The 25,372-nt window shown below is 35.8% G+C and overlaps 1 protein-coding gene and 1 long non-coding RNA gene across 2 annotated transcripts; one reads left to right on the top strand and one right to left on the bottom strand.

Annotated features, from left to right (window-relative positions):
• LOC113613507 (uncharacterized) lies at positions 1 to 25,181 on the bottom strand. The gene is made up of 3 exons (XR_003430281.1): positions 25,085 to 25,181; positions 12,719 to 12,743; positions 1 to 153 (listed from the first exon to the last, which is right to left on the bottom strand). It is a non-coding gene; the product is annotated as an uncharacterized LOC113613507 (long non-coding RNA).
• Positions 7,430 to 23,850, top strand: MYOT (myotilin). The gene is made up of 10 exons (XM_027094253.1): positions 7,430 to 7,506; positions 10,219 to 10,779; positions 14,759 to 14,933; positions 15,815 to 15,919; positions 18,251 to 18,300; positions 19,239 to 19,371; positions 20,407 to 20,614; positions 22,211 to 22,376; positions 22,863 to 22,996; positions 23,223 to 23,850. Exons 2-10 carry the CDS (start codon positions 10,424 to 10,426, stop codon positions 23,393 to 23,395), a joined length of 1,500 nt encoding a protein of 499 aa, XP_026950054.1. The 5' UTR covers positions 7,430 to 7,506; positions 10,219 to 10,423; the 3' UTR covers positions 23,396 to 23,850.
• Positions 25,182 to 25,372: the final 191 nt, after the last annotated feature.

Genomic DNA, 25,372 nt, shown 5'->3' with positions numbered 1-25,372 from the left:
TGGTACCCCAAATCATTGTATATGGTGAAACAGTTTCTTCCATTCCGTGAATTCTGTGTTTATTCTTCAGCATCTTCAAGACATCTCTACAACCAGAGGTCAGTGTGTTGTGTTTGAATGCCGAGTCCAGGCCACAGCCACAGTTCAAGTTCACTGGTACAGAGAGAAAGAGCAGATAGCAGACTCAGATGACTTCCGAATTCTGAGAAAAAGTACAGTGATAAGCTTTTGAATTTACTTTTCATTCTGATTAACCTTGAAATATAATTCATGTTTTAATGTTTAACAGCTGATTCGTTACAGGCTCAAATATTGCTACTGCTAAACAATTACTTAAAATCCAAATGATTCCTCAACATAAACAGCCAAAAAAGAAAACAAAACAAAACAACTGTTTTGTTCTGATTAAACAATAGTTTTAATAGCTGTAAAAAGACTAGTTTGTTTTCAGAGATTAACCTTATCTTCCTAAACAGTTCTTAGTATACAAACAAGAAAAAAATGTGAGAATAAACATATTTTTTAAAGAGCAAAACAAATGAAAACTGGTGCGTAACTTTCTAAATACTTTATTGTGTAAGTTTCCTACCAAATAATTAATTTAGGGAAGGGTAACAAGTATGACAATCTACCTCATGCTAAACACTGAGTTTATACTTTATAAACAATTTCTCATTTAATCCTCACATCAATATTTTGAGGTATGCGTTATCATCTGCATTTCATAAGCAAGAAAACTGAAATAAGAAATATGAAACACCTTGCTGAAGGTCACAAAGCTAGTAAATGCTGCAGCCAAGGTTCAAGCCAAGGTATTTCTTGCATCAAGTGAAGAAAATATACTCACTTAAATATTAATTCAAAACAAGTGAACATTTGCACATCACATTTAGAAAGAAACACCTCTATTACACAACGTGGTATTTCTCTTAAAAATAACATTTATTGCATTTTCTGAACCTAAAGTAATACATATTTATTATAATAAATCTAGAAAAATATAAAATATACAAGAAGGGCTTCCCTGGTGGCGCAGTGGTTGAGAGTCCGCCTGCTGATACAGGGGACACGGGTTCGTGCCCCGGTCCGGGAAGATCCCACATGCCGCGGAGCGGCTAGGCCCATGAGCCATGGCCGCTGAGCCTGCGCATCTGGAGCCTGTGCTCCGCAATAGGAGAGGCCACAACAGTGAAAGGCCCGCGTACCACAAAAAAAAAAAAAAGTACAAGAAATTTAAAGTTACATTCTTACCACCCAGAGAAAACTATTAACCTTTTGTGTAGTTTTCTACAGTAGTACTACAGTATTTTTATGATGTAATATTCAACTTTATTTTAATTAGAAAGAGTAAAAGAAAAGGATTTTCTCAGGAGAAAAAGGCCACCTCAGGATTAGTGTTTCAGCAACAGTTCACATTCAGAGAAGAGATATATCTGGTCTTACTTCCTATTAGAAATGAAGAACTAAAGCCCAGAGAAGTAAAGTAATTTTCAAAAAGTCACAGAGCAATCTGGTGGTAGAACATGGCTAAAATACAGTTTTTTTTTCTAGCACCTTGCCAAGTGTTCATTCCATTATGTACCTTTTCTGAGTTTCTAGAGAATTTACAGCCTGTGACTCAAGATTTCAGTCAACATTGTATTTGCTTCAAGTTATTTCACACATGGCTCCTTCTCCCAACTAAATTGTCATCATTTAAATTCTCTCTCTATTCTTTTGTTTTATCTTTCAGAAGCTTGTTTATCATCCATTCCTGGTAAGCACAATTTTTCAACATCTTGATAATAAATAATTAAACCAAATTTAGCATCAGAAGACTTTGGCTCCTAAGCCACTTTTGCCTTCAGGAGCAGTTTTGAGGCTAACCTATGCCAACTCTTGAACTGATACAACAGAAGAAGCAAGATAACTGGGATCTATCAGTGTATTTATTCGTTTATTCATTCATTCAACATGTATTTACTAGACACAGGCTATGTCCTGTTCTGTTCTTCACACTGAGGAGTCCCTGCCCTCACAGGGTACAAATTCTTCCTCTAATTCCATTTGGGATATTATTTGTGCCTCATGAGCAACATACAGAGGCAGTAAGGAGGTGTCCTGACATCATACATCCAAATTGTTGACTGTCCAAGAAGTATGTGTGGTGCCCATCACACAGTGGCCATCACTGTCTAACTACCATGGCAATAATAATTTTTAGGTCAGTTCAGAAAATCTTTCTATAGGACCTTTATGCTAAGCACTAAAGCTACAGAAATCTAGAATTCAAGAGATAAAATATAATCCCTGCTTTTAAGAATCTCACAGTCTAGTAGAGAAAACAGATGTGTCTAAGAAGTAGGTGTTAGGGACCAGGATGGGATTATTTTAGGTTGTATTTTTAAGATTTATCTTCATGAGCCCACTCAAAGACAAAAAAACTAATCAGATGGATTTTTTTAAATCTAGGAATACAGTATTTATTCCTAGTACGTACTCTCCTTGACATCCTCCCACACTGTTTGTTAACTTGAGGGATCCAAATACTCTGGTCAAGTTGACTCTCTCCCCTTTCCAGAGGAAGTGTGCACCTTAATTATCGCAGAAGCATTTCCTGAAGATTCTGGGGAATTCAAGTGCATTGCAGAAAATGAGGCTGGGACTGTTGTCTCCACAGCAAGACTCTTTGTTTCTCCAGGTAACTCCTCAGGATCACCCTGCTCAAATTCAGCCCTGAGCCAAGAGGAAGATTCTGTTTCTATCTGAACTGGTGACTAATTATATTTTTCAGAAGGAAAAGAAGTGGAGAAATCAGACAATTCTCCAAAGTCACTCATGAGGACATTTTCTCCAAAACTGGCCTCCTTTCCCTGGAGCAGTGAGAGCTACACAAAGGGCAAAAATCCAGACAATACTCCAATAAACCTTATGCCAACTATTCCTGAAACAGCCAGTCACCATGAACATGAGATCCAGGTTCCAAAGGAGGATTTCTGTACCATCAATGAAAATTCCTCTGAGCTACAACCACAATGGTAAGGGCAGACAGACCTAACATTCACTCAATCAACAAATGTTCTTGGCTCTATATATAGAACAGTGAACATGACAAAGCTCCTGCCCTCAGTGAGCTTGCATTCTGAGATGACTCACTTTACCTGTGTCATTTCTCCCTTGCCCTCCATCATGCATTTCACCAGGGCCGAAATAGTAAGTCATGTGCTTAGATCCACATTTAAGGGTTTGGTACAGAAACTTAGTAAAAAAAGAAAATAACACCAACAATGTTGAAACGGCAAAAGATTCTGAAGAATGGGATCTTTTCCTGAAACAGAATTCAATGTCCTATCTCAATACAAATTGGTAAAACATTTTGTGATACAGGTTTCTTCACGGTTAGTCTTAGAATACAGACACAATTGTCCTTGCATTTAGAGGACAAATTGTAAATGGAAAGATAATTCAGTAAGCGAATTTGCCAACCAGGCTATGTTTAAAAACAACATAATCCACCACCATTCCCAGCCCCCAAAGACAAACCTCAAACGAAAATATTGATTTTTAAAAAACCTAAAAATTGATACTTGGAGACTCCAAGTCATTGGAGGGACTTCCCTGGTGGTCTATTGGCTAAGACTCTGCATTTCCAATGCAGGGGGCCCGGGTTCAATCCCTGGTCAGGGAACTAGATCCCACATGCCGCAACTAAGAGTTCGCATGCCGCAACTAAAGATTCCGCATGCCACAACTAAAAGATTCCCGCATGCCGCCAAGTAAAAGATCCCGCATGCCGCAACTAAGACCCAGCGCTGCCAAATAAATAAACATTTCTTTTTTTTTAAGTTATTGAAGACTAACAGACCTGGAACAGTGCGTGAAGTACATAGTAGGAATTCAATAAATAGTAGCTATTACTTCACTGCATTGTTCTTTTATCGAGATCAGCGTTATCTCCAACAACAGCCTATGACTGTGATTTCTCAGTTGGTCTCCTGGAATCCCTTTAGCTTATAGGATCACTAGTCACCTGGGCAGTAGCCACCCCTATAAATAAAGATTCCTCATGGGATCAAGGAAGAACGGGTGTGTGGAAAAATAAATAAGACTGCAATTTATTGAACAAACATCTATTAAGCACATTGTATGTGTTTTGTCAGTTTCTGTGCCTTGGGAAAATAGCCAATACTCATATCCAAAATTTTTCTCCATGAGTACCTGTGTTTATCAGTGAGCCTTTAGGACTTAAAAAGGCCTTGAATTTATAATATAATATCTTTCATATGAGACTACTATCTTTTTCATTAATAAAACCATTTGTGGGGACACTTATCGGGCAAAAGTTCCATGAACGTTAACAAGTTTTTTACTGAATGTCTACCATGAGCTAAATTGTCCTAGACAAGATAGATATATAAGCAATAAAGAATCCCTCCCTCAGAAAAAAAACTTAACCTAGTTGAGGAGATACATTATACCACATAATAGTCCACTATATGATTTCCTGTTTCATTTGAGTCTCTCAGCAACCCTGATTTAGGTTAGTAAAACTGATACTATCTTTGTTTTTTCAGTTAATTATTAAAGCTCAGAGAGTTGAAGCAACTTGTCTAAGGTTACACAGCAAGTATGTAGTAGAGTGGGCACTCACACTCAGGTCTCCAAAATAGATAATAAAAAGGTTAATGTCTAGAAAGCTGTAGAAGATCAACCAAATTAATGTTATCATTTTTACTGTTTGACTCCAAACCCAGTGTCCATTATTATTTCTTGCTTGAGAAGCATAAGATTGAGTCAACTACTACAATGGGACTCCCTTTTGCTATAGGTCTATGCAGAACTTCAGTAATCATAGTGATTAATGCATAACCTGAAAATGAATAAAACATTCTTCATTTTTTAGTCCTTTAATCTTCAATATGACATTTTCCTTCTCAGTTGAGACAGCAGAAATTAGCCTCATCACACACATCTGACCTCTGATTTTAGAAGCAGCTCACAGCACCATTTTTACAATCGCATAGATACTTCACATTTTAAAAAACAACATGGGACGAATGAGTGACAGTTAAACAGCTACCCTTCCACTGATGATGAGACAAGAAGGAATTCCCTGGACATGCAGCAAGAAACATTTCAGTAGGAAACATGTGAGATAGTAGGGAGTTACCTACATCTTGTGAGGCATTAGAATGATTTACCAGAGGCCCTTACTGATAATTTAGAGATAGAAATGGAAAAGGCTGTCTCTGGGGCTTCCCTGGTGGCGCAGTGGTTGAGAGTCCGCCTGCCGATGCAGGGGACACGGGTTCGTGCCCCGGTCTGGGAAGATCCCACATACCACGGAGCAGCTAGGCCCGTGAGCCATGGCCGCTGAGCCTGCGCGTCCGGAGCCTGCGCGTCCGGAGCTTGTGCTCCGCAACGGGAGAGGCCACAACAGTGAGAGGCCCGCGTAAAGCAAAAAAAAAAAAAAAAAAAAAAAGGCTGTCTCTGGGGGGCAGGCTGGAATATGTCCACCCACCTGACATCTTAATATTTCATTCAGTTTTAGGATGATTTTTCTCAAATAAGCAACTAAACCATTCAAATAGCCATATTTGTGAGAAAACATAAAACACCACTCAAAAAAGCAAACCAAATATTAAAAAGTAGAAAAACAGATTCATGGTAAATTACTGAATACAGACCCTTAACTTTTGAGAATGGTGTTACAAGTGATCTTACTTACCTTTCCTAAACTATCCCTTGATCCCCTAATTGTAGCAAGAACCTTAGCCTAGATGTACCGTGGGGCTACCGCACTGTAACAAACGTTGTACCTTACAAAAGTCTAGGGAAAAGAAGAGGCAAAGCTTAAAGGATGAAGAGTAAATAAAACTAAAATTCTTCCTCAACTATGGAACATTTAGAATCTGCCCTAGGCAAAATTGGGGATTTCAGTTTGTCCTGAGCATCTTCCCTACTTGGCTGGTAGGGTGTATCTCAATCAAACCCTGTTCTTGGGAAGAACTAAATATCAGTCACATACACCACATTTAAAGTGCTCAGAATAGGGCCATACTCAAAGTAAATGCTGTATGTATCAGTTATTCTTGTTATTTTTATTGTCACTTGCACTTACATTTTAGGTCTCTCTAATTTAGATTGAAAGGCTTTGTCCCTATTAATGGAATCTGAAATATCAGTGAGCAGATGTGGAGAAATATTTTGGGTGATTCCTGAAATAAGACTTTGTAAGCGAACGCCTACTCAACAAGTCTAGTATGCTTTTTCTACTAAGTAACGGCTGTGTGCCCAGGTGGCAGTTATCAAACTTTCTCTGAACACCAAAGGAAGGTACACCTACATGGTCAGCTGTGAAGAATTTTAAACAGCTCACATGTGCTCAAACATCTATTTGTTGGATCCTAACGTACATGATAATGACATCAAGACTGGAGTACGCATGAGGGAGGGGAATAAACAGATATGCTTTAAGCAATAATACCATACCAAAGTTAAAGCCACTAAATAGGGATAATTCCACCTGATTAGCCTGATCCTCATGCCACCTACCCCTCTTCACCACCTCTTGTCGATTTGAAGGTTTCTTCCTCTGTAATTATTTACTTCCCTGCACAAAAATGGAAACTTAAATGCTAAGATGGTCTCCTTGATGAAAAGAGAAAGGAAGCTGTGTAACTGTAAGGAGTAAGGGAAATAAAGAGAGCTAACAACACAGAGCCCTAACTGTAAACACTGCTCATTTGGTAGTTTCTGAAGTGTTTCAAACTCTTTTAGAATGAAAGTATAAAGTCAAGGAGGCATATGCTATACAGATTCAGAGAACTTGCTAAAGAAAGCAAATCACTTTTTTCCACTTCCCCACCTTCCCAGTGACATAACACCATCATCCTGCTCTCCTGCCTTTGCCCAGACACACTCCCTCTCTTGAAACAAACTGCTTGAACCCCACTCCATTCCCCCTCCCATTTGGCAAGAGAAAAAAAAAGGCCTTCAGATGAACAACTATCCAATACAAATCAATTTGGAGCCCATCCATCACTGGTCTTATTTCTGGAGAAGTCTTAGCAGTTAGAATGTCAGTCTTAGAATACTACTTCCCTTTTAGTCCTTTCTTCAACAGGGAAGATCAAGCCCCCACCACAAAAAAGAAAATAAGTTTTCTTTACATTTTTTCCCATTTCCCAATTCTTTGCTCTTCCCCCTATATGAGCTTGCTAAAGCTCATAGTCAAAGCTCACATCTAAAATAAAGAGGCTTGCAAGAGAAGCTCATGTAATCCCACTCCTTAAATATCACTAAGACATCTGAGATATTGTTTAGATTGTGGACTCTTACTTTGACATGCCAGCATAGGTAGATGGACAGGCAAGCACATCAGATGTCACTGTTTGGCAGCTGATAAAAGTCAGTGGTGCTATAATACTAAGCACAGAGCCACTAGATTAGTCTGTGAGGGAAGGGGATGCCTCTTCCTTCCCTTTAGTAGTAGGTTAAACGGAGCAGGCACTCTCTGGAACTCGGGTAAGTCCCTTCTTTATTCCTGCTTCAGTTTGGGGTTTTGTTTTTGTTTTTTGTCCAAATCAGAACAGTATGTAAAAGGTGATCTTCAGATAAAAAGTTCAAAAGCCAGAAGATCATAATGGCATTATACAAGATTTGAAAAGAATGTAACCTGTTCATTCCACTGAAATTGGAAGGCATTACAGAAAGGATAAAAGGAAAGATAGTTGTGTGTCATTATTTTTAAATCATCATTTTTCTTTGAAAAGGGACACTTGATCTAACTGTAATTGTGGTAATGTCGTACAGCTTCAAAATATCCTCAGTTTTTTGTGCAAGTCTGTGCTATATTAGACATGAGGGGGAAAGTCAAGATTTTTCTAAATAGGAGACTTAATAGTACTTTATTCATAAAATCTTTGAAATTTATTTAACATTATTTGGAATAAATTGATACTGTCATATAATAGAAGGCATTATAGAATTGAATTGTTGAACAGTAACTACTACACATGAAGAAAAACCTTTCAGAGTTACCTGTGTGAACATCTGTGTAAAATTTTGTTGAGACATGAATAAAATGAAACTTTTGAAAGAACATATTTTTAATTGAATTTTTTTTAAATAACAGTAATTGTTAACTATGTAGGCTGATACCGAAATGTACAAGATAGTTGACCTTCTAAAAATATATGTAAAGAAAAATAGGGAATTTTCTGGAAAATATCTACTGGCTATTTGTTAAACAGTTTATTCCTTCCTTGGTATTTGAAATTAATCTGAATGATTTGCCTGCCCAAAAAGGAATTTAAAACCAAACACTGGATTCAATTCTGCAATGGAAAAAATAAACCCATAAATATGAAACTATTTGCCTTGAAATAGAGTCTTTTTTCGTTTTTTTTAGAGTATCTAATTAAAGCCTCCTTCTGGATGTTTTTCTCCAATAATTTAAAGGCCTAATATAGTTAATTACTAAAATGCACTCTAGTTGAATGTGCTTGTATTCATAAACTCAAAATTAAGAAATGTATGACTTTTTAAGTGCCTTTTTCAATAGAATCTTTCTCTTGGCTGTTTAGTTGCATTTTTGTTCTTTCCTAAAACTGCTAATTTTAATATAACTCTAAACTACATGCACAACCTGAGGATCAAGTTATCTGGTTTAGAAGTTTTTCATTAAAAATGATACTTTCTTCAAGATAGGAAACTGAATAATTTTAAGACTATGCTTCAATGATGACAAACAATTTGGTTAATTTTATTAGTTAAAAGTTTGATTTATCATTACCTCAGAGTTGGTTTATATTATATGAAACAAACTAAATGTATTTTGAACTAAATTACTTGATATTTTAAATAAAGACAAAAGCAGTATTACAACAATTTATGGCGCTAGTTTTTGTGTATAAAGTCTATATACAGTCCTGCCCAGATTTACCTTACTAATGGAAGAAATCAGAAGCAAATATAATTCTCTCACTTCGCTATATAGTAGAAACTAACACAACATTGTAAAACAACTATGCCCCAATTAAAAACAAAAGAAGCAAATATAATTCTTTAAGGTTGATTATAGTGACAAATGATTTATCAAAGGAAAAATGGGGAACTACTGTCGGAAGCCAGGACTGCCAATGCAGAGCTAAGTAAGAAAAATGGCACCCTTCTTTAATTGGGAAACTATAGGCTAGCTTCACAGTTGCCTTACTTCCCTTCTGTACATCCTGTTTGCCATTTCAAAAGGAAAAATAATATAGGAACTAAAGCAATTTCAAAATTAGTCTGAAATACATATTAAACATGTAAAAATAATTTAAAGTGAAACTAAATAACTAAGAGACCATCGAGACCAATAACTAGATAATACAATCTAAAAATAACAAAAAATTACAAAGGGCTCTGGAATACTGTCGGTAACATATATTATATACACACACAGAGACACACGAATACAGTCACTCCTTAATATCATCTAGTTTGGTACTATGGTCAATTGGGAATCAAAGGGAGAAAAAGAAGCAGTGAATTATAAGGTAAAACAAAATCCACTCAAGGTTGACAATAGTGAAGAACAGATGTTTGCTCTACTTTGTGAAACTGTAAAAGGGTGAAGGAGCAAATACGGACAGTAATGTTCTTTACCAAAGAAGCACATTGCTCCCCTTGATTCACCACATCATTCATCACAGATCACCAGGGCATGAATTAACTGGAGTATCAGAAGAGCTGTTCATCGGTTTTGATGAGCAAGGGGAAGAATTCAGACTGAATAGAAGCTGACATGTTATATATTTACCTGCTAATAATTTTAAACCATTAACTCTCTGTGGTTAATGAAACTGTAGCCTCTGGGCAAAAGCTAAACATGAAACCATAAAATTATCACATTGAGCAACATCACAGGTTTTCTTTTCATAAATAACCACTTGGCAAACTTAAACTTTTCCTACATCTTGAAGGCCCTGGGCGTGCTTTAAGAATCACCCAGAGGCAAACAAACACTAATGAATTCTTTTTTCTTATTCTCAAGGGGAAAGTCACTTGTGCAAAGACAACAGATAAAGGAATGGGAAGTCTAGAAGCCAGGAAAGTTCCACCTTGAGGTGACTTTGAAAGCACATAAGCTTTAAAAAAACAAGCAAAAAAACAAAGCACAAAAACTCTTAAAGATCTTAAACGGTACTGTTTTTTATGCAAATACTGTAACTGAATCATCTTCTTCTTTTGAAGGAACAATATTCTTCAAGAGAAGGCCACTCTATCAAAGCCAGGAGCACAGTATCCCCAGGATATCAACAACGAGGTGCAGACCAAGGTTGCTTCTGATTCACTGCAACCTTGTATAATTCCAGGCTTGCAGCCCCAGATTCGGGACCCCACCCTTCCAGGAGCAAATCATTATAAGTTGCCTTCAACTTCCATAAACCAGCTAAGCATGTTTAACTACGAACGTCCAAAACACTTCATCCAATCCCAAAACCCATGTGGCTCCAGACTGCAGCCTCCTGGACCGGAAACCTCCAGCTACTCTAGCCAGACCAAACAGTCTTCTATTATAATCCAGCCCCGCCAGTGCAAAGAGCAAAGATATTCTGCCTCCTCAACAGTGAGCTCTCACATCACTATGTCCTCCTCTGCTTTCCCTGGTTCTCCTCAGCAGCTTGCTGGCTCCAACCCAGGCCAAAGGGTTACAGCCACTTATAACCAGTCCCCAGCCAACTTCCTCAGCTCCATATTACCATCACAGCCTGATTACAATAGCAGTAACATCCCTTCCACTGTGGACTCCAAGTAAGTGAATTTTTAAAATATATATAGAGAGACAGACAGATAGACCTGTGTATACCGTGAGCTTGTATCTGGGGGAGAAGGGGAGATAGGTTATGTACGTCATTCTTCACTATCTAAAAAGTCAATGTGATATCAGAGTCTCATTCCGTATTTCTCCTAGAACACCTTAAACCAGGGTACTGGCAATAAGTCATCTGACCCATTCTCCACTGTCCAGGTTGAGCTGAACCCAAATCACCTATTACATAACACAATTACTTACCTACTATTTTCCATCTTCAAAAAAAATATTTCTAACATACCCAGGAACAGTGAACTATTCCCCCACCTCTAAGTTACGTTCCTCATGCTGTAAATTTAATTGCTCTGGTTCTGAGCTTAGCTGAGGTGAACACCTGTCTGCTCTTCTTCAGATAGGATTTCCTCTCACATAAGCAGAGGCTATTAAGTTTCTTCTCAGTCTTAGTCTTTTCTTCCTATCCATTTTCCCCTCTGATCCTGAACAACCACTTGGCTAAAAAGAAAATATAGGATTCAAACACTGAAGTATATGAATTTTCCCTATGATCAGAAGGAAGGACTGAATAGGTAAAGGCTCATGATCTTAAGGTTTCCTCTGGCAATTAAAACTACACTTTGTTCAAATTGGTTAGACCAACCTAAATACAGGGAAGAATAACTGAAGCCTTATGCAAGCATGTACTATTTCCACAGCCCTAAAACTGTCCTAGGAGAACCTGATATGAAGAAGGACAAAGTGGTTGTGCTTTTTTTAAAACATGAACTGAATACTTTGTGCTTATGCAAACTCTGGGCTATCAGTTTTCCTATTCCTTGGCTGGCTAGAACATCAGAGAATTAATCAGAGGCATCTGAAAAACTGTGTGATGAAATATATTTTGTTGGTTACAGACTTATCAACAGATTTGCTGAAATTCTTGCTAATTTCTCTCAGTTTTCTCTAGAGGCTAATTTTTCTAGAGATTCCTATTTTTGGTGACAACTCTGGAAACCTAGGTGAACTCACCAGAGCAATTCAACTTGCAAAGAAACCTTTTCAATATTTTTAAAAATAAAAACGAGGAAAGCCAAAAACATTTGTTAGAATCCTATAGATACTAGGTTGAACCATTTGAAATGGCTGATAGTTAAAAATTTTTGACTGACAAAAAAGGCATTCTCATAGGTTTGGCCTAATGATTTTAAAAGATGCCTTCAAGAATTAAGAGCCCGCTCTTTCTCTTCTATCTCAAATTCCCATTATACCCATTATCACATATTGTAGATTTTTCTTACTTACATTTTACCCATATAATCTTTTTCCATCTAGCTTTCAATTATTTACAAATTTCCTGTATAAGCATGTTTAAATCTAAAATAACTCTTTCTCACTAAAATATTCTTTTTCTTAGTAAAGGCTCTAATCCTATTCCAAATTCCTGCCCAGAAAAAAAGCCACCAAATAAATACTAGTGAGCCTCAACCATGTACCTAGCTCTCTGCACAGAACTAAGAGAGGAAGGAAGGAAAAAATAGAGAGGATAAGAAATAAAGCACAGAAGGACCCCAAACCAGAGATCAAAGATCCAGCTTTAGCTGCTCCATTTTCAGCAACCATAGATAACTCTTTTAATCTTCCCACAGCCACTTGATACCAGTTCAGTGTCCAGCTGCACAGGTGGAAAGCTCTGGCCCTTTGAACATTTGTGCACAACTCCCTCATTTTTATGATGGGCTGAAGTTTGCCCTGTCTTCTATAATAATCCCTTGGATTCTGACCTAGAGAGGTTTGAAAGCTTTATTTAGCTTTTCATCAGTAGAAAACCCTTAAGCAAATGTTTTATTCAGTTTATCAAACCACAGACTAGAAATTCAGGGGAACTCTTTAACTATTCCTTTCAAAAAGCTTGCTGTGTGACATTCCTCAAGTTTTCCTTACCTGCTCAGTGATTCAGTTTTCTGATCTGTAATAAAAGTAAGGATTTAGGTGATTAATGATAGGGGGAGAAAAAAAAACCTATAAAGCATTGTGCAAGTATAATATTAGTTTCTAATTATGAACAGATATCAAGTCCTAACACTTAAACCATCTAAACTGGTAATAATGCAGGTATTCAGTAAATAAAAAGGTGACTGAGATTACATATATATCAGTGATTCTCAGGCTTGGTTTTGATAGTCCTTCAGGATTTCTCAGATATATTACATCATATTATGACAGTCTGACAAAAGAATTATTTAATGCTAATTCACTTTAACCAAACACATATGACTGGTTTTTTTTTTTAGCTGGAAAAACAAAAAAACAAATGGGCTATTCTAACTTCATACAGTTGGAGACATAGTAGGTCTATAAAACCAAAGAAATTTTACCACTTTGACCTGGGAATTCAATCTTAAAACAAAACAAAAACATCTCACTATTTATTTAAACACTTGGTTTGGCTATTTGCTTCACTGAACAAATCAGATACAGACAATGCTGAATATCTGAAATACAAGGAGGGAAAATGTATATAATCAACTTTCAATACAGAGCATCTTGAATACAATGGAAAATATTCATTCACTGAACTGATAGTGAGTATTACCTCACTACTTTGCAGGCTTTGTGTTAGTGGATACAAATAATACAACGGTGAGTAATAAAACATCTTTTTTTTCTTCAGTGTATTTACAATCTAGAGATTACTAACCAAGACCCCAAAACCTGCAAAAGTTAAAACTCTGGCTCCACTCAGAGGAAATGCATTTCCACTTAGCTTACAAGTTCTTTTAATGATCCCTGCGAATTTTTGAACAGGGACATGTCAGAGAACAGACCAAGGCTGCCTCATCTGGATATCTGGATTTATTATGATAATGGTAAAATATTCATTGAGGGCAGTGGCCAGTTTTCCCACATTAAATAGATATAAGCTAGCACCTTCAGAGTCCTAAATAAATAAACTAGGTAAAATCTGAATAAACCCTGTGAAAAGTGTGAGCTACCTAACAGATCTAAAAATATAGGACTCCCTAAATACCACCCCTGTCCTCTATCGGAATCAGCAGGGGAACACCAGGAGGGGGCAAGGACATCTTGGAAGAAAATTTACGGTTGGAATTTGAAATAAGGATTTAAACCAAACTCTTCAACTGCCGATCAAATTTACTTTTTTTTCCCAAAACTCCTTTTTTTCTCAGTTTACATTTCTTTCTCCTTCCTCCTCTAATCATCCCTTTCTCTAAAAATCACTTATGCAATGTTGAAGAAACTGTTATTACTGTACAAGTTGTTATATAGTGCCATACTTGGATTGTCTAGAATATGAATAGGAAGTAGAAATTAAAATGTAAACTGTAGACTCCATTCAAAGCAAGAGAATATTCACTAAATACCCGTGGTTATGCTGATAAATGTTTAACAATCAGCTCTGGAGGAAAGAGCCATGATTTGTGGTATTTACCAATTTCCCTGGTGTAGATACTTCCACCACCACCAATTTCAAACTTTGAGCATGAGATCACAGTGAGCTGGGAAGAGACACTAAAAATCAGTTCTCTTAAGCCCATATGAGTCAGCTCCAGCACATTGCTGCTTACTATCCACCCATAAATCAAACTCAGGAAATTCAGTTGGAATATTGGAAGAACTCTCAAGCTGCCAGTAACTAGACTTACTCTCACTTCTTTAGGGAAGATCTTCAAGGAAGGACATTCTCCTTATGTCTAATCTAAGTTGCTCCTCCTGCTACTTAATTTTCATTTGCCAAGATGAAAAGAAACAAAAACAAAAATAAAAAACAGCTAGTAACCATTCTTATAAAATCCTTCTTGACTGTTATTAGGGCAATTGGTGTTTTAATAACACCAGCAGTACTAAATGGTAAATTCAACCTACCTAAACGTGACTGACAAAATGATGCCAATTCTATTTTACATACCACACCTTACTTTAAAGATCTTCTTTTTAAAAAATCTTTTTTTCTTTTTAAAGCTATCAACAACCCTCAGTTGGCCAACCTGTAAATGCTAAGCCATCCCAAAATGCAAATACTAAGCCCACACCAAGGACTCCTGACCATGAAATACAAGGATCAAAAGAAGCTCTGATTCAAGATTTGGAGAGAAAGCTAAAATGCAAGGACAACCTTCTTCATAATGGAAACCAAGTGAGCAAGATGTCTATTTTGTATTAAAAAAAAAAAGCCAATAAAACTATAAAATCTAATCTCAATAAGAATGTTGTTTCTGTCTCACAGATCTATGTCCATATAATCAGCAAGGGAGAGGAGTATCTAAAAAAAGGGAATATTTGGATCCTATTCTGTACTTCTCTGCATGAAATCCCCTCTAGGAGTTCAGTAGTAAAAGAATGAAGCAAATGAAAAAAAAAAAAAAAAACCCAATCTGAATGATTCAATTTTGTTTTAAGCATTACCATAAAAATACGTCTGATGACCAAATAACTAATGGGAAATGCTGTCAACGTGACTTCTTCATGTACTTTGGTATATATTATTGATGGAAAAATAGCTATAATTCTTATTATACACATTGTATTAGTCACTGATCTCTGATAGAGTACTACTATATGCCTTTAATCCAAATACATTTAACATACGAGTTGCACTGCTCTTAACCAGAAGTTAGTAAATCAAATATAGTGTTCACTTAATAAAAGTTATTTCTGAATCTGAGGACATACGGTACTATATTCAAAGACAGAGCCAACAGGAACATGCAGAACAAGGAGGAAGACAAAGAATTTCCCTTTATTGGGGAGAGAGAGCCTTATTTAAGGGTGATTATGCTTGCCTTTACTAGGAGAAGAAAGAAAACAGACATGAATATTACAGATGAGGGAAGTGGCACTAGAACGAAAGGAAAATGCTTTGAATGAAAGAATGTTTTTTTATAAACATAGTATCTATCATTCAATAGGCATAACTATACTTCTTTGGTATAATTCTTGGTGGTTTTAAGGTAAAGCTATACAAATAACTTTTATTAAATCTCATTACTATCTCCTTTATGATTTATTTCTTTAAAGCGGCTAACATATGAGGAGAAGATGGCTCGCAGATTGCTAGGACCACAGAATGCAGCTGCTGTGTTTCAAGCTCAAAATGACAGTGAGGCACAAGATCCAGCACAGGTAAATTAAAATAATCTTTATCTAACTGGAGCACTTTTCTTTTGTGTGATTTTTAAATATCTGCTTTTCTAAATGCTTATAAATAGCATTTGAAGCAAAAGTCAATTACTTCCATACTCCATTACATATAAAAAGTAGAGGCCATGATGGGTTGAATATATACACAAAAATTTTTAATTTTACCCCATTTTCTGGTGGTTCTAGTATCTGCATATGAAATGTTATAAAGTCAAAACACCAGAAGACTAATGGTGTCACTTTTCATCTGGACATTTAGGGGTCAGTTAAACCAAGGACTCTCCCTACAATGTCTACATGGACAGAAAATTTATGAGTTGTAAATCTTTCACAGGACAAAAGTTAAAACTCTAAACCAAAGTAATTATAACCTTTTCTCATAAGCTGTTTATCATTTCAATGTTTTAAAATAAACTCATGTACTAACGAAACATCCAATTTCTTCTGTCATGTTCCTGTATCTTAAAATGATTCTTATTAAAAACAAAACAAAATAAACAACAAAAACCTTATGAGTAATGGCTCCAGGATTAAGAACAGCATCCTTTCCAAGGGATTAACTTTATCCAGAACATAAAGTGAATATCCCACAGGCTTGTTCCTGATCACCTTCATTTTAACAAGTTAACCTCAAAGAGAAGTGTACAGCTAGAGAGGCAAAATGAACTGCTATTGCTCTTCTATCTTCCTTCTATAGTTACCTCTCATTCCTTCCTAAAAACTCCACAAGAAACTGGAAGCCAAACCGAGCATTCAAGAATTCCAACCTTCTACAGTATAGGAAGATGAAAATAAGACTTTTGTTTCTGTTAAATGTGACTAGATCTACTGAAAAGGATAGAGCAGGGTCTAGCACAGCAAGTAACTAGAACCTGAGAACAGAACTTAACTCTCTTTCGGCTACTGAGGAGTTCACACACTCATTTATTCAACTAATTTATATGAAGTACCTACTGTGTGTTGGGCTCTGGAGTTGGTACAGGAGATTACAGCAAGAATAAGACACAAATATATCTCTATTAGAAGAAATAACCCAAAGTAACATTAGATTGATGATGGTTTATGTTATAAATTCACAGTGTATGATTTCAAGGTCAAGGGTGTATTGTTTTTCTCATTCATTCTTTAAAAACTTTAAAATGAAGGTGAAGGTACCAAGAAAAGAGCAGCAAAACATATTATGAAATCAGAAAAGAAAAATCTTACGTTTTTTGGTACACTTCAAACAGTCTACTTAAATAATACAAAATGTCATCAAATTACATATAACTGAAATATCACACCTATGAATATAAATACATACATGTTCAAACCACTACAGGAAAAGGTCAAAAACTTAATTTAGATATTATGAGTTTAAGTGGATTATTCTTATTTTTTACCAAAAAATTCACTGATCTTTTGACATTTGGCTTAGAGAAACTCAAAGCCCAGCCAAAAATTATTACAGAGTTGTAAGAATTTTGTTTTAGAATGACAAAATACATCAAAGTTCATCCCAAAATAAATTATTTGTGCTGATTTGCTATGTTGTTTTTCATATACTTGGGTAAGGACTATATTTTCTACTTCTTTGTATCTCTCACTATACCAAGCACAATGAAATATACGGAATAGGCACTAAATATTTAATCAGTTAATTCTATTATAAATTCATCAATTCCTGATTTTATCCTCAAATATGAATAATTTTCTGGTGCTCAGATATAAATTCTAAAAGATGACTGCTTAAATTAAATACACCCTTATTAGGCAGGAAGTAAGTAATGTTGTTTTTCAAAGGCTTTTCATAACTCTACACATAGCTTCCACAGTGTCCATCAGGATTTTGTGCCATGAGCTAAAAAGAAAAGTATTTTCCAGTCTAATATGTGTTTACTGCTGTTGGTGCCACTTATGAGCAGTAGGCATAATACCCTGTATCTACTGCCAACACAAATGACTTCATGACTATTCCTGTTTTACCAAAGGACAATCTGTACTATGTGCTCCCATTTCAAATACACCAAGGGGACTCATCATCCTTTGTCATAAAATCGTCATCTAAAAAATGAACCACCACCAATTCAAAGTCTAGTTAATTTTCATAAATCGTATCTATTGAATAGTCTTAATTCTGGGGATTTCTTGCTAGAGTATTAGAAGGTTAGTGTACTATATTTTAAATGCTTAACAGCTAAATATATAGAACTATCCATGACAGTACAAATACAGCCACAACAGAAATGTTCCTTTCAACTACGACTACTAAATTCTGCTTCATTTCAAGCTAACAACAGCATGTTAACATTATCACTTTGTTTTAACTTCAAGCAGCACAATTCAGAACATGCACGACTGCAACTTCCTACATCACAAGTAAGGTAAAAAAAAATTTTTTTTAATTTTAAAGAAATATACATTTTGCTACCTAAAATGTTTGCAGCTTAAAAAAAATGTAATATTTACAAAGCCCTCAAGCTTCTTACATACTTCTTATACAAAGCAATGTGACCAGAGGGGATAGCAGGTTGGAAGGGATAAATCAGGAGTTTGGGATTAACAGATACACGCTACTATGTGTAAAATAGATAAACAACAAGGACCTACCATATAGCACAGGGAACTATTTTCAATGTCTTATAATAACCTATAATGGAAAAGAATCTGAAGAATCTATATATATTTAATATATATGTTATATATATATAAATGAATCACTTTATTGTACACCTGAAGCTAACACAACATTGTAAATTAACTATACTGCAATAAAAAAATATGGTTATAAAAAAGAAAATAATGTTTATACTGCTTTAGAACCAATTGAAAAAAAACAATGTGAATTTTCTAATGTCAAAGATGACAATAAAAATTTTTATCTGTTAATTATCACAACTATCTCAGAGGAAACTGTTTTTAATGTTTTGGTGAAATAAGCCAGGACCATGTTTCCATGCTAAACAACTTTTTCATAACAATGGAAACCTGATTCTAATTATACAATCTTTGCATGTGACTAGAATTGTCCATGGGGTACTCTGCATTTTAATAGATCAGTTTCTTCATCAATTCATGGCACTGAAAAAAGAAACAAAGATGTATAATTTGTAACAGGTGTTTCTAAATTGCTACCACTTCTAATAGTCATCAAATATGCCACAGCTAAATACAGCTCTGCAGCCTCTCTCCATTGTTACTACACTATCAGATCAAACAGCATAGACTCTAGGGTTTCAAATTTGATGGCTAAACTATATTTGCATGAAAGGAAGAGCAATGACGACTCTTCTACATAGTGATTATTAAAATATTTTTGTAGAAGTAGATCATCTTCAAGGGGAGATGTGAATGATCAGGATGCAATCCAGGAGAAATTTTACCCGCCTCGTTTCATTCAAGTGCCAGAGAACATGTCAATTGAAGAAGGAAGATTCTGCAGAATGGACTTCAAAGTAAGAGAAAAGTTCAAATATACTGGAGAAAAATTAACAATGGGATACTAAGTTTTGAAAAATGTCCTCCTCCTCTTCGTAGCTTTCTACACAGCTTGACAAGAAATATGTATAATAGATAAGAACACAAACTCTGGAGCTAAGTTTACCTGGGTTAGAATCCTGGCCCTGCCACTTTACAGCTGTGTAACCTGAGACAAGTCACTTAACAACTCTATGCTTTTGTTTCTTTGGGAATAACAAATATATCTACCTCATAAAGCTGTGTGAGGATTAACTAACTAAACAGGTATAAGGTACTCAAAATAGTGCCTACCACCTAATACTCTATATAAATGAAGCTTTCATAGCAATAGGATTTCTAAAGTAGAATGCCTCTTTAAAGAAATTCAAGTCACCCTGTTCTCTCTTGGCCTAGAAGAATTCTTCAGGCTGAAATAACTTATTAGAAAGGCCTACATTTTTATTATCCTCATTTGGGAGAACTTTTTCTTATAAATGTTTTTTCAGATTCCTTATGAATGAAAGTCAGTGTATGGATTTAATTGTCAAGACTTACGAAAACACTTAACAAAATGCCATTTATACACCAGAACTACAGCTCAAGAACACTCAGTTTTGGAAAGGTTATTTGGAAAGGTTATCAGCAAGTCTCATATATATGGGCCTCTGGGACTTCATTCACACTTGCCATTAGCCAGAAAAGCCATATGACTTCCATATTCCTTGTGGAGACCAATATAAGATAACTTAACGTCCTTAATATAGTAATTAAGAGATCTTAAGGAGCCTGAGGTTGTTTACAAAAGAGCTAGATGTGTTTTCAGATAGTATGAAAATACTGTATTAATTTCAAGTGTTATAGTTTTTACTATTTTGTTAAAAATTATTGAAAGAAAATATCTTTTAAGCTCTTGTTTTGCATTTTCAATCACAAACCCACTCAGATACTGAACTGTTAAAATTCATAAATGGACAAATGGGTCCCAGTGATCTATAATGTAAAATTCTATCTCCTTGTGTTTTCATTTCTAGGTTAGTGGACTACCAGCTCCTGATGTGTCATGGTATCTAAACGGACAACCAGTTCAATCAGATGATTTTCACAAAATGATAGTGTCTGAAAAGGGTTTTCATTCACTCATCTTCGAAGTGGTCAGAGCTTCAGATGCAGGGGCTTATACATGTGTTGCCAAGAATAGAGCAGGAGAAGCCACCTTTACTGTGCAGCTGGACGTCCTGGGTAAGCTTTCAAAGAGATCCTGCAGAGCTCCTTAAAATTTTGTAGAATCAAATAAGAAAGTGTTAAAAAAGAAAAACCCCAAGGACTTTATATTTAAGGTTAATGTCTATACTATGCAACCCAGTAGAACACGAATTTTTATGTAAAAGCCACGGTGGGCAGGGGTTAGTGCTCTTGAGGGAAACTCAGTGAAACTAGAATGACAGATCTACCACTAAAGCTTTTCTGGAAGAGAAATAAAGGTAAAATTTCAGACAGACCAAAGGAGGTAGTATATTCTAGCTATATTTCTAGATGTACAGTAGATGTACAGTATTTGTAGATATGATTAAAGGGTCTTCATATGAAAATTTTTAGTCTAATCATTTATCTGGTCTACAGTCTAAAATAATCAATCTGACTCACATTTTCACAGAATTGCTATAATCACACATAGTTTAAAACTGAAGGGTAAATGTCAACTTTTAGCCTTAGACTATGCACTGTTTACCAGGAAACTAGTCTCTAATTATGACAACAAAAACATGCTTACTTGCTTTAGAAAACAAGTATGGTAAAACTCTTATCTCATATTTGTCTTTAGTAGGGCAGTTCTCATAAAACTAATGTCCTGTCTTAAAATATTACAATTCAAGTGCTCTAAATATATCACATTTGCAATGACTCTAGCCACAATATACTGCATAAGCAATATTTTGCTATAATTCACTGCTTATTATATAAAAACTTAATCAAGTTCAAGGATGGGCAATCTTGAGTTTGTATTTTACCCAGATGAATGAAAAATCTTTAAGATCATTCTATGATATAATAAGGGCCCTCAGACTAAGGGAAAAACTAGTGATCTGGGAATTTATACACACACACACACAAAATCCAAGTGATTAAGCTTATGGCAAATCCTTTCTGTGCCAATAGCTCCAAAATACTATAAAGTTAGAGCTGAAAAAGACTTTGACAGGCATCCGTCCAATCTCCTCCTTACTCCTTCAGAAAAGTTAGGGTTATAGTATTATAGTATCAGTTCCTCTTTTCCCTCAGGTATTTGAAGAAAACTAAAGACATAATTATTATTGGCATTTGTATATTATTTTATAGTTTACAAAGTGCGTCTTCATTCATTATCGCAATTGATCCTCACAATAATTTTGTGCTTTGGTGGGCACAGCAGTAACTATTTCTTGGGTATCATTTTACAATAGATAAAATTTAGCCTCAGAGAAACTAAACAAAATTTTCCCCAGTGTGGCATGGCTGGTGGGGCAAACAGAATTCGAACCCAAGTTGCTGGTACTCTTTCCACCATTCATGCTGCCTCTCTATAGCTGAGATGATCTCAACTTGACTTAAATTCTTCCAATGAAACATGATTATAAATTCAACGCATCATTACATTACTGTTTTAGAACTATAAATAGTATACAATATACAACAGTATTGCATATTATTTTAACTACAGCTGAAACATAAAGCTTCCAATCCTGTCGTTAGTACTTTTTTAAACTTTTATATCAGCATACAAACTTCATAATACTTTGGTTTGACTTAATATTGTTTATAATATTTCAAATACATGATTTTTTTATTAATATGTAGCAAAAGAACATAGAAGAGCACCAATGTTCATCTACAAACCACAGAGTAAAAAAGTTTTTGAGGGAGACTCAGTGAAGCTAGAATGCCAAATCTCAGCTATACCACCACCAAAGCTTTTCTGGAAAAGAAATAATGAAATGGTACAATTCAACACTGATCGAATAAGGTAGGATAAGTATTTCTAGACTTAACTATACTGTACTTGGGTGAATCCAGTTATACTTTTAAATGTATTATAAATGGCATGCATCTGTGACCTCAATTTGTCTGATTTTAAAAACATATAGATGAAACCAACACAATATTGTAAATCAACTATACTTCAACTTTTAAAATATATATATATATAGAAATATAATAAGCCTCATTAAGCCAGATCCCACTAATCAGAAATTTAAGGGATAAAGTAGGCTAGGATTTACCTTTTTACTAACAATAAAAGAAGATGGCTCAAGGAAATATGATACAAACAAGACTGGGGGGATGTTTAATTCAAAAAAACCCATAGCTATTTGGCAATGACTAGCTACAGACTCAGAATTTCCAAATACTTTTTTCTTCCTATTAGTCTGACTCTGTAGGTCATAGGCATCATAAATAAATTCTCACAGGAAAACTAATTCCTTTACTTTCAATTTTTGTTTCTTTCCAGTTTATATCATGATAACTCTGGAAGAGTTACTTTACTGATAAAAGATGTAAACAAGAAAGACGCTGGGTGGTATACTGTGTCTGCAGTTAATGAAGCTGGAGTGACCACATGTAACACGAGATTAGATGTTACAGGTATCTCACGCTGTTATACAGTGCTATGTCAAGTGTTATAAAGAACTTAACTGGAAAGATTTAATAAGAAACATAAATTCCAGCATAGCATAAATTCTGAAGGATTCTCCCCATACATAATCAGTTTTGATTTTTTTTTTCTCTCCCTGTCCGATAATGACTACCTAGTGCAACCCATTTGTTTAGGACAAGTTTTCTAAATTAACATTTATTTGATCCATTTCAGCCCGTCCAAACCAAACTCCTCCAGCTCCTAAGCAGTTACGTGTCCGACCAACTTTCAGCAAATATTTAGCACTTAATGGGAAAGGTTTGGATGTGAAACAAGCTTTTAACCCTGAAGGAGAGTTTCAGCGTCTGGCAGCTCAATCTGGACTCTATGAAAGTGAAGAACTTTAATAACTCTACCAACATTGGAAAACACAACAACTACACTATTAGCAATATATTCAATTACATTTTTGAAATAAATCCATAGCTGTATTAACAGATTATGGTTTTAATTAGGTAATACAACTAATATATATTTATAATGCGTTTATCCTTTGACTCTTGCACATTCTGTTTACCTCTCTGGTTTGTGAAACCTACAGAAAATCTGGGTTTGTAATTGTAGATGAAGATCTTAAAAAATGTGGGATTTTAATATTTAAGTCATATACATTTTACAACTACAGGTTATAAATGAATATCAACGTTTTAAACACATCTAATGCGTAATAAGATTTACTGGTACTGCTTTCTAAATACTGTTTTACCCGTTTTCTCTGATAGGAATACTAACATGGTATAGATTATCTGAGTGTTCCTTAGTTTTATGTCAAAAGAGAATAAAATTTCAAATATTTAAAACAGACTGTCTCATCTTCACAAAAGTCTAGATCTTTAAGATAAAACTGCTGGTTTGTATCTATTAAGCGACACACAGCAAAACCTATGAATAACAAGTTCCAAGAGACCAACAATATTATACTCTAGAACAGCCTGTCTTGGTGAAGCTCACTTACAGCTAATTTCTCCAGAGAGGGAACTAAACTTTTTACGGTTTGCACTTCGAAGGCAATCAGAATAACTTAAACCATGACAGAATCTCTCCTGAAATTGTGATTTTGTTTTAACCAAACAGGTTTCTAATTCTTTAAGATCTTTGAGTCTACTGAGCTCAATGGATTAAGAATAGACTGCAGAGTCATCTACCTAATTCTTATATTTAACGTAAATTTGAATACCTATATTTTGGGCCTTTTTCCTCCTACATTTCTAGTTCAGATAACCTACTACTTTAGAAAACAATTTTGCCAGCCTCTGAGAGTCCAAGTACAGGAAAGGGCAAATCCTTGTATTAAACTATTCTTAAGCTAGGCCAGTAGCCCTTTCTTCTCAGGTCTCATCTCCACTGGCTGCTGGCCTTTCGCTACACCTCTCCTATTCGTTTTATCATTGGTAGTCTTTGACCCTCGCTGCTATGTGGCCTAGTTTTCCTTTTTACCTGACATGAAACAGCATTTATCAACATCACCCTACATCTCTTTCTGAGAAATAAAAGAAGTGGCTTTATCTTTTACTTTCAAAACAGCTTGAAGGGTTTCTTAGCTGGCTACCCTGGGGCTTTCCACTGAATTCCTTTTTTATTTGCCTTTTTACCAACCTAAGAATCCCTGCCCCCCTCCCCCCCTCATATTCTGGCGGGCTTATGGATGCCTTAATTTACAACCAAATTTGGCCTTTTCTATAGCTGGTTTACAAACCTTCTCACTTTTGCAAAGCTGCTGGGTCAGATGTGAGTCTGGGCTCCCAAAGACTACTGTTTTGGGCTACGCTTTTACCTTATCACTGCAGAACTTTTTTTTTTTTTTAATCTATTTCAACGTTCTCTTAAGCCATATTGGGTGGAAAGAGGGGTGGAAGCTATTTCCAGCAACAGCTCTCGATTACTAATAATCAGTATCTAAAAGCTGCAGCGGCGGAGTGGGGTCTTGGTTACAAATTCGGGCTTTGGCGTCGAGCAAACCTTGCCCCAACGGGCCTTTGGTAAGTAATTTATTCTCCTCAGTCTCTTCAGGTCTAAAACGAGGACAAAACACATACCTTTCAGGAAAGGGCGGTGTGAAGACTAAACAAGCCAAAAGATGTTAAAAGTCAAGAATGGGTAGCCCATTATGATTAATTACTACGATTTTTATGATTAACCCCAGGCCTAAAGCCAGGTTTGCCCTAGAAGTTGGTCCTCCGCAGGAGACAAACGCCACCACGCTCAGGCCCGCCTCACGCAAAGCCTTTCCGTAAAGGCCTCGGTGCGCAGGCGCGCTGGCATCTTCTAGCGCCGCTTGTTCCCATCGTGGAGCCTGGGGCTCGCGCAGGCGCATGAGCTAGGCG

Source organism: Aethalodelphis obliquidens, unplaced genomic scaffold (assembly GCF_003676395.1).
Source record: "Aethalodelphis obliquidens isolate GAN/ISIS:26980383/991018 unplaced genomic scaffold, ASM367639v1 scaffold4, whole genome shotgun sequence".
In the NCBI taxonomy this organism is placed as follows: domain Eukaryota; kingdom Metazoa; phylum Chordata; class Mammalia; order Artiodactyla; family Delphinidae; genus Aethalodelphis; species Aethalodelphis obliquidens.
Note: the sequence above shows the minus strand (reverse complement) of the source record. Positions and strands in the feature narration are given on the sequence as shown.

Bases quoted from the DNA above. Each gene is read 5' to 3' on its own strand.
- MYOT (XM_027094253.1), top strand. From the start codon at position 10,424: ATGTTTAACTACGAACGTCCAAAACACTTCATCCAATCCCAAAACCCA. The intron at 18,301-19,238 runs GTAAAAAAAAAT...ATATTTTTGTAG, and splicing joins CTTCCTACATCACAAGTAAG to AAGTAGATCATCTTCAAGGG. The intron at 22,377-22,862 runs GTAGGATAAGTA...GTTTCTTTCCAG, and splicing joins TTCAACACTGATCGAATAAG to TTTATATCATGATAACTCTG.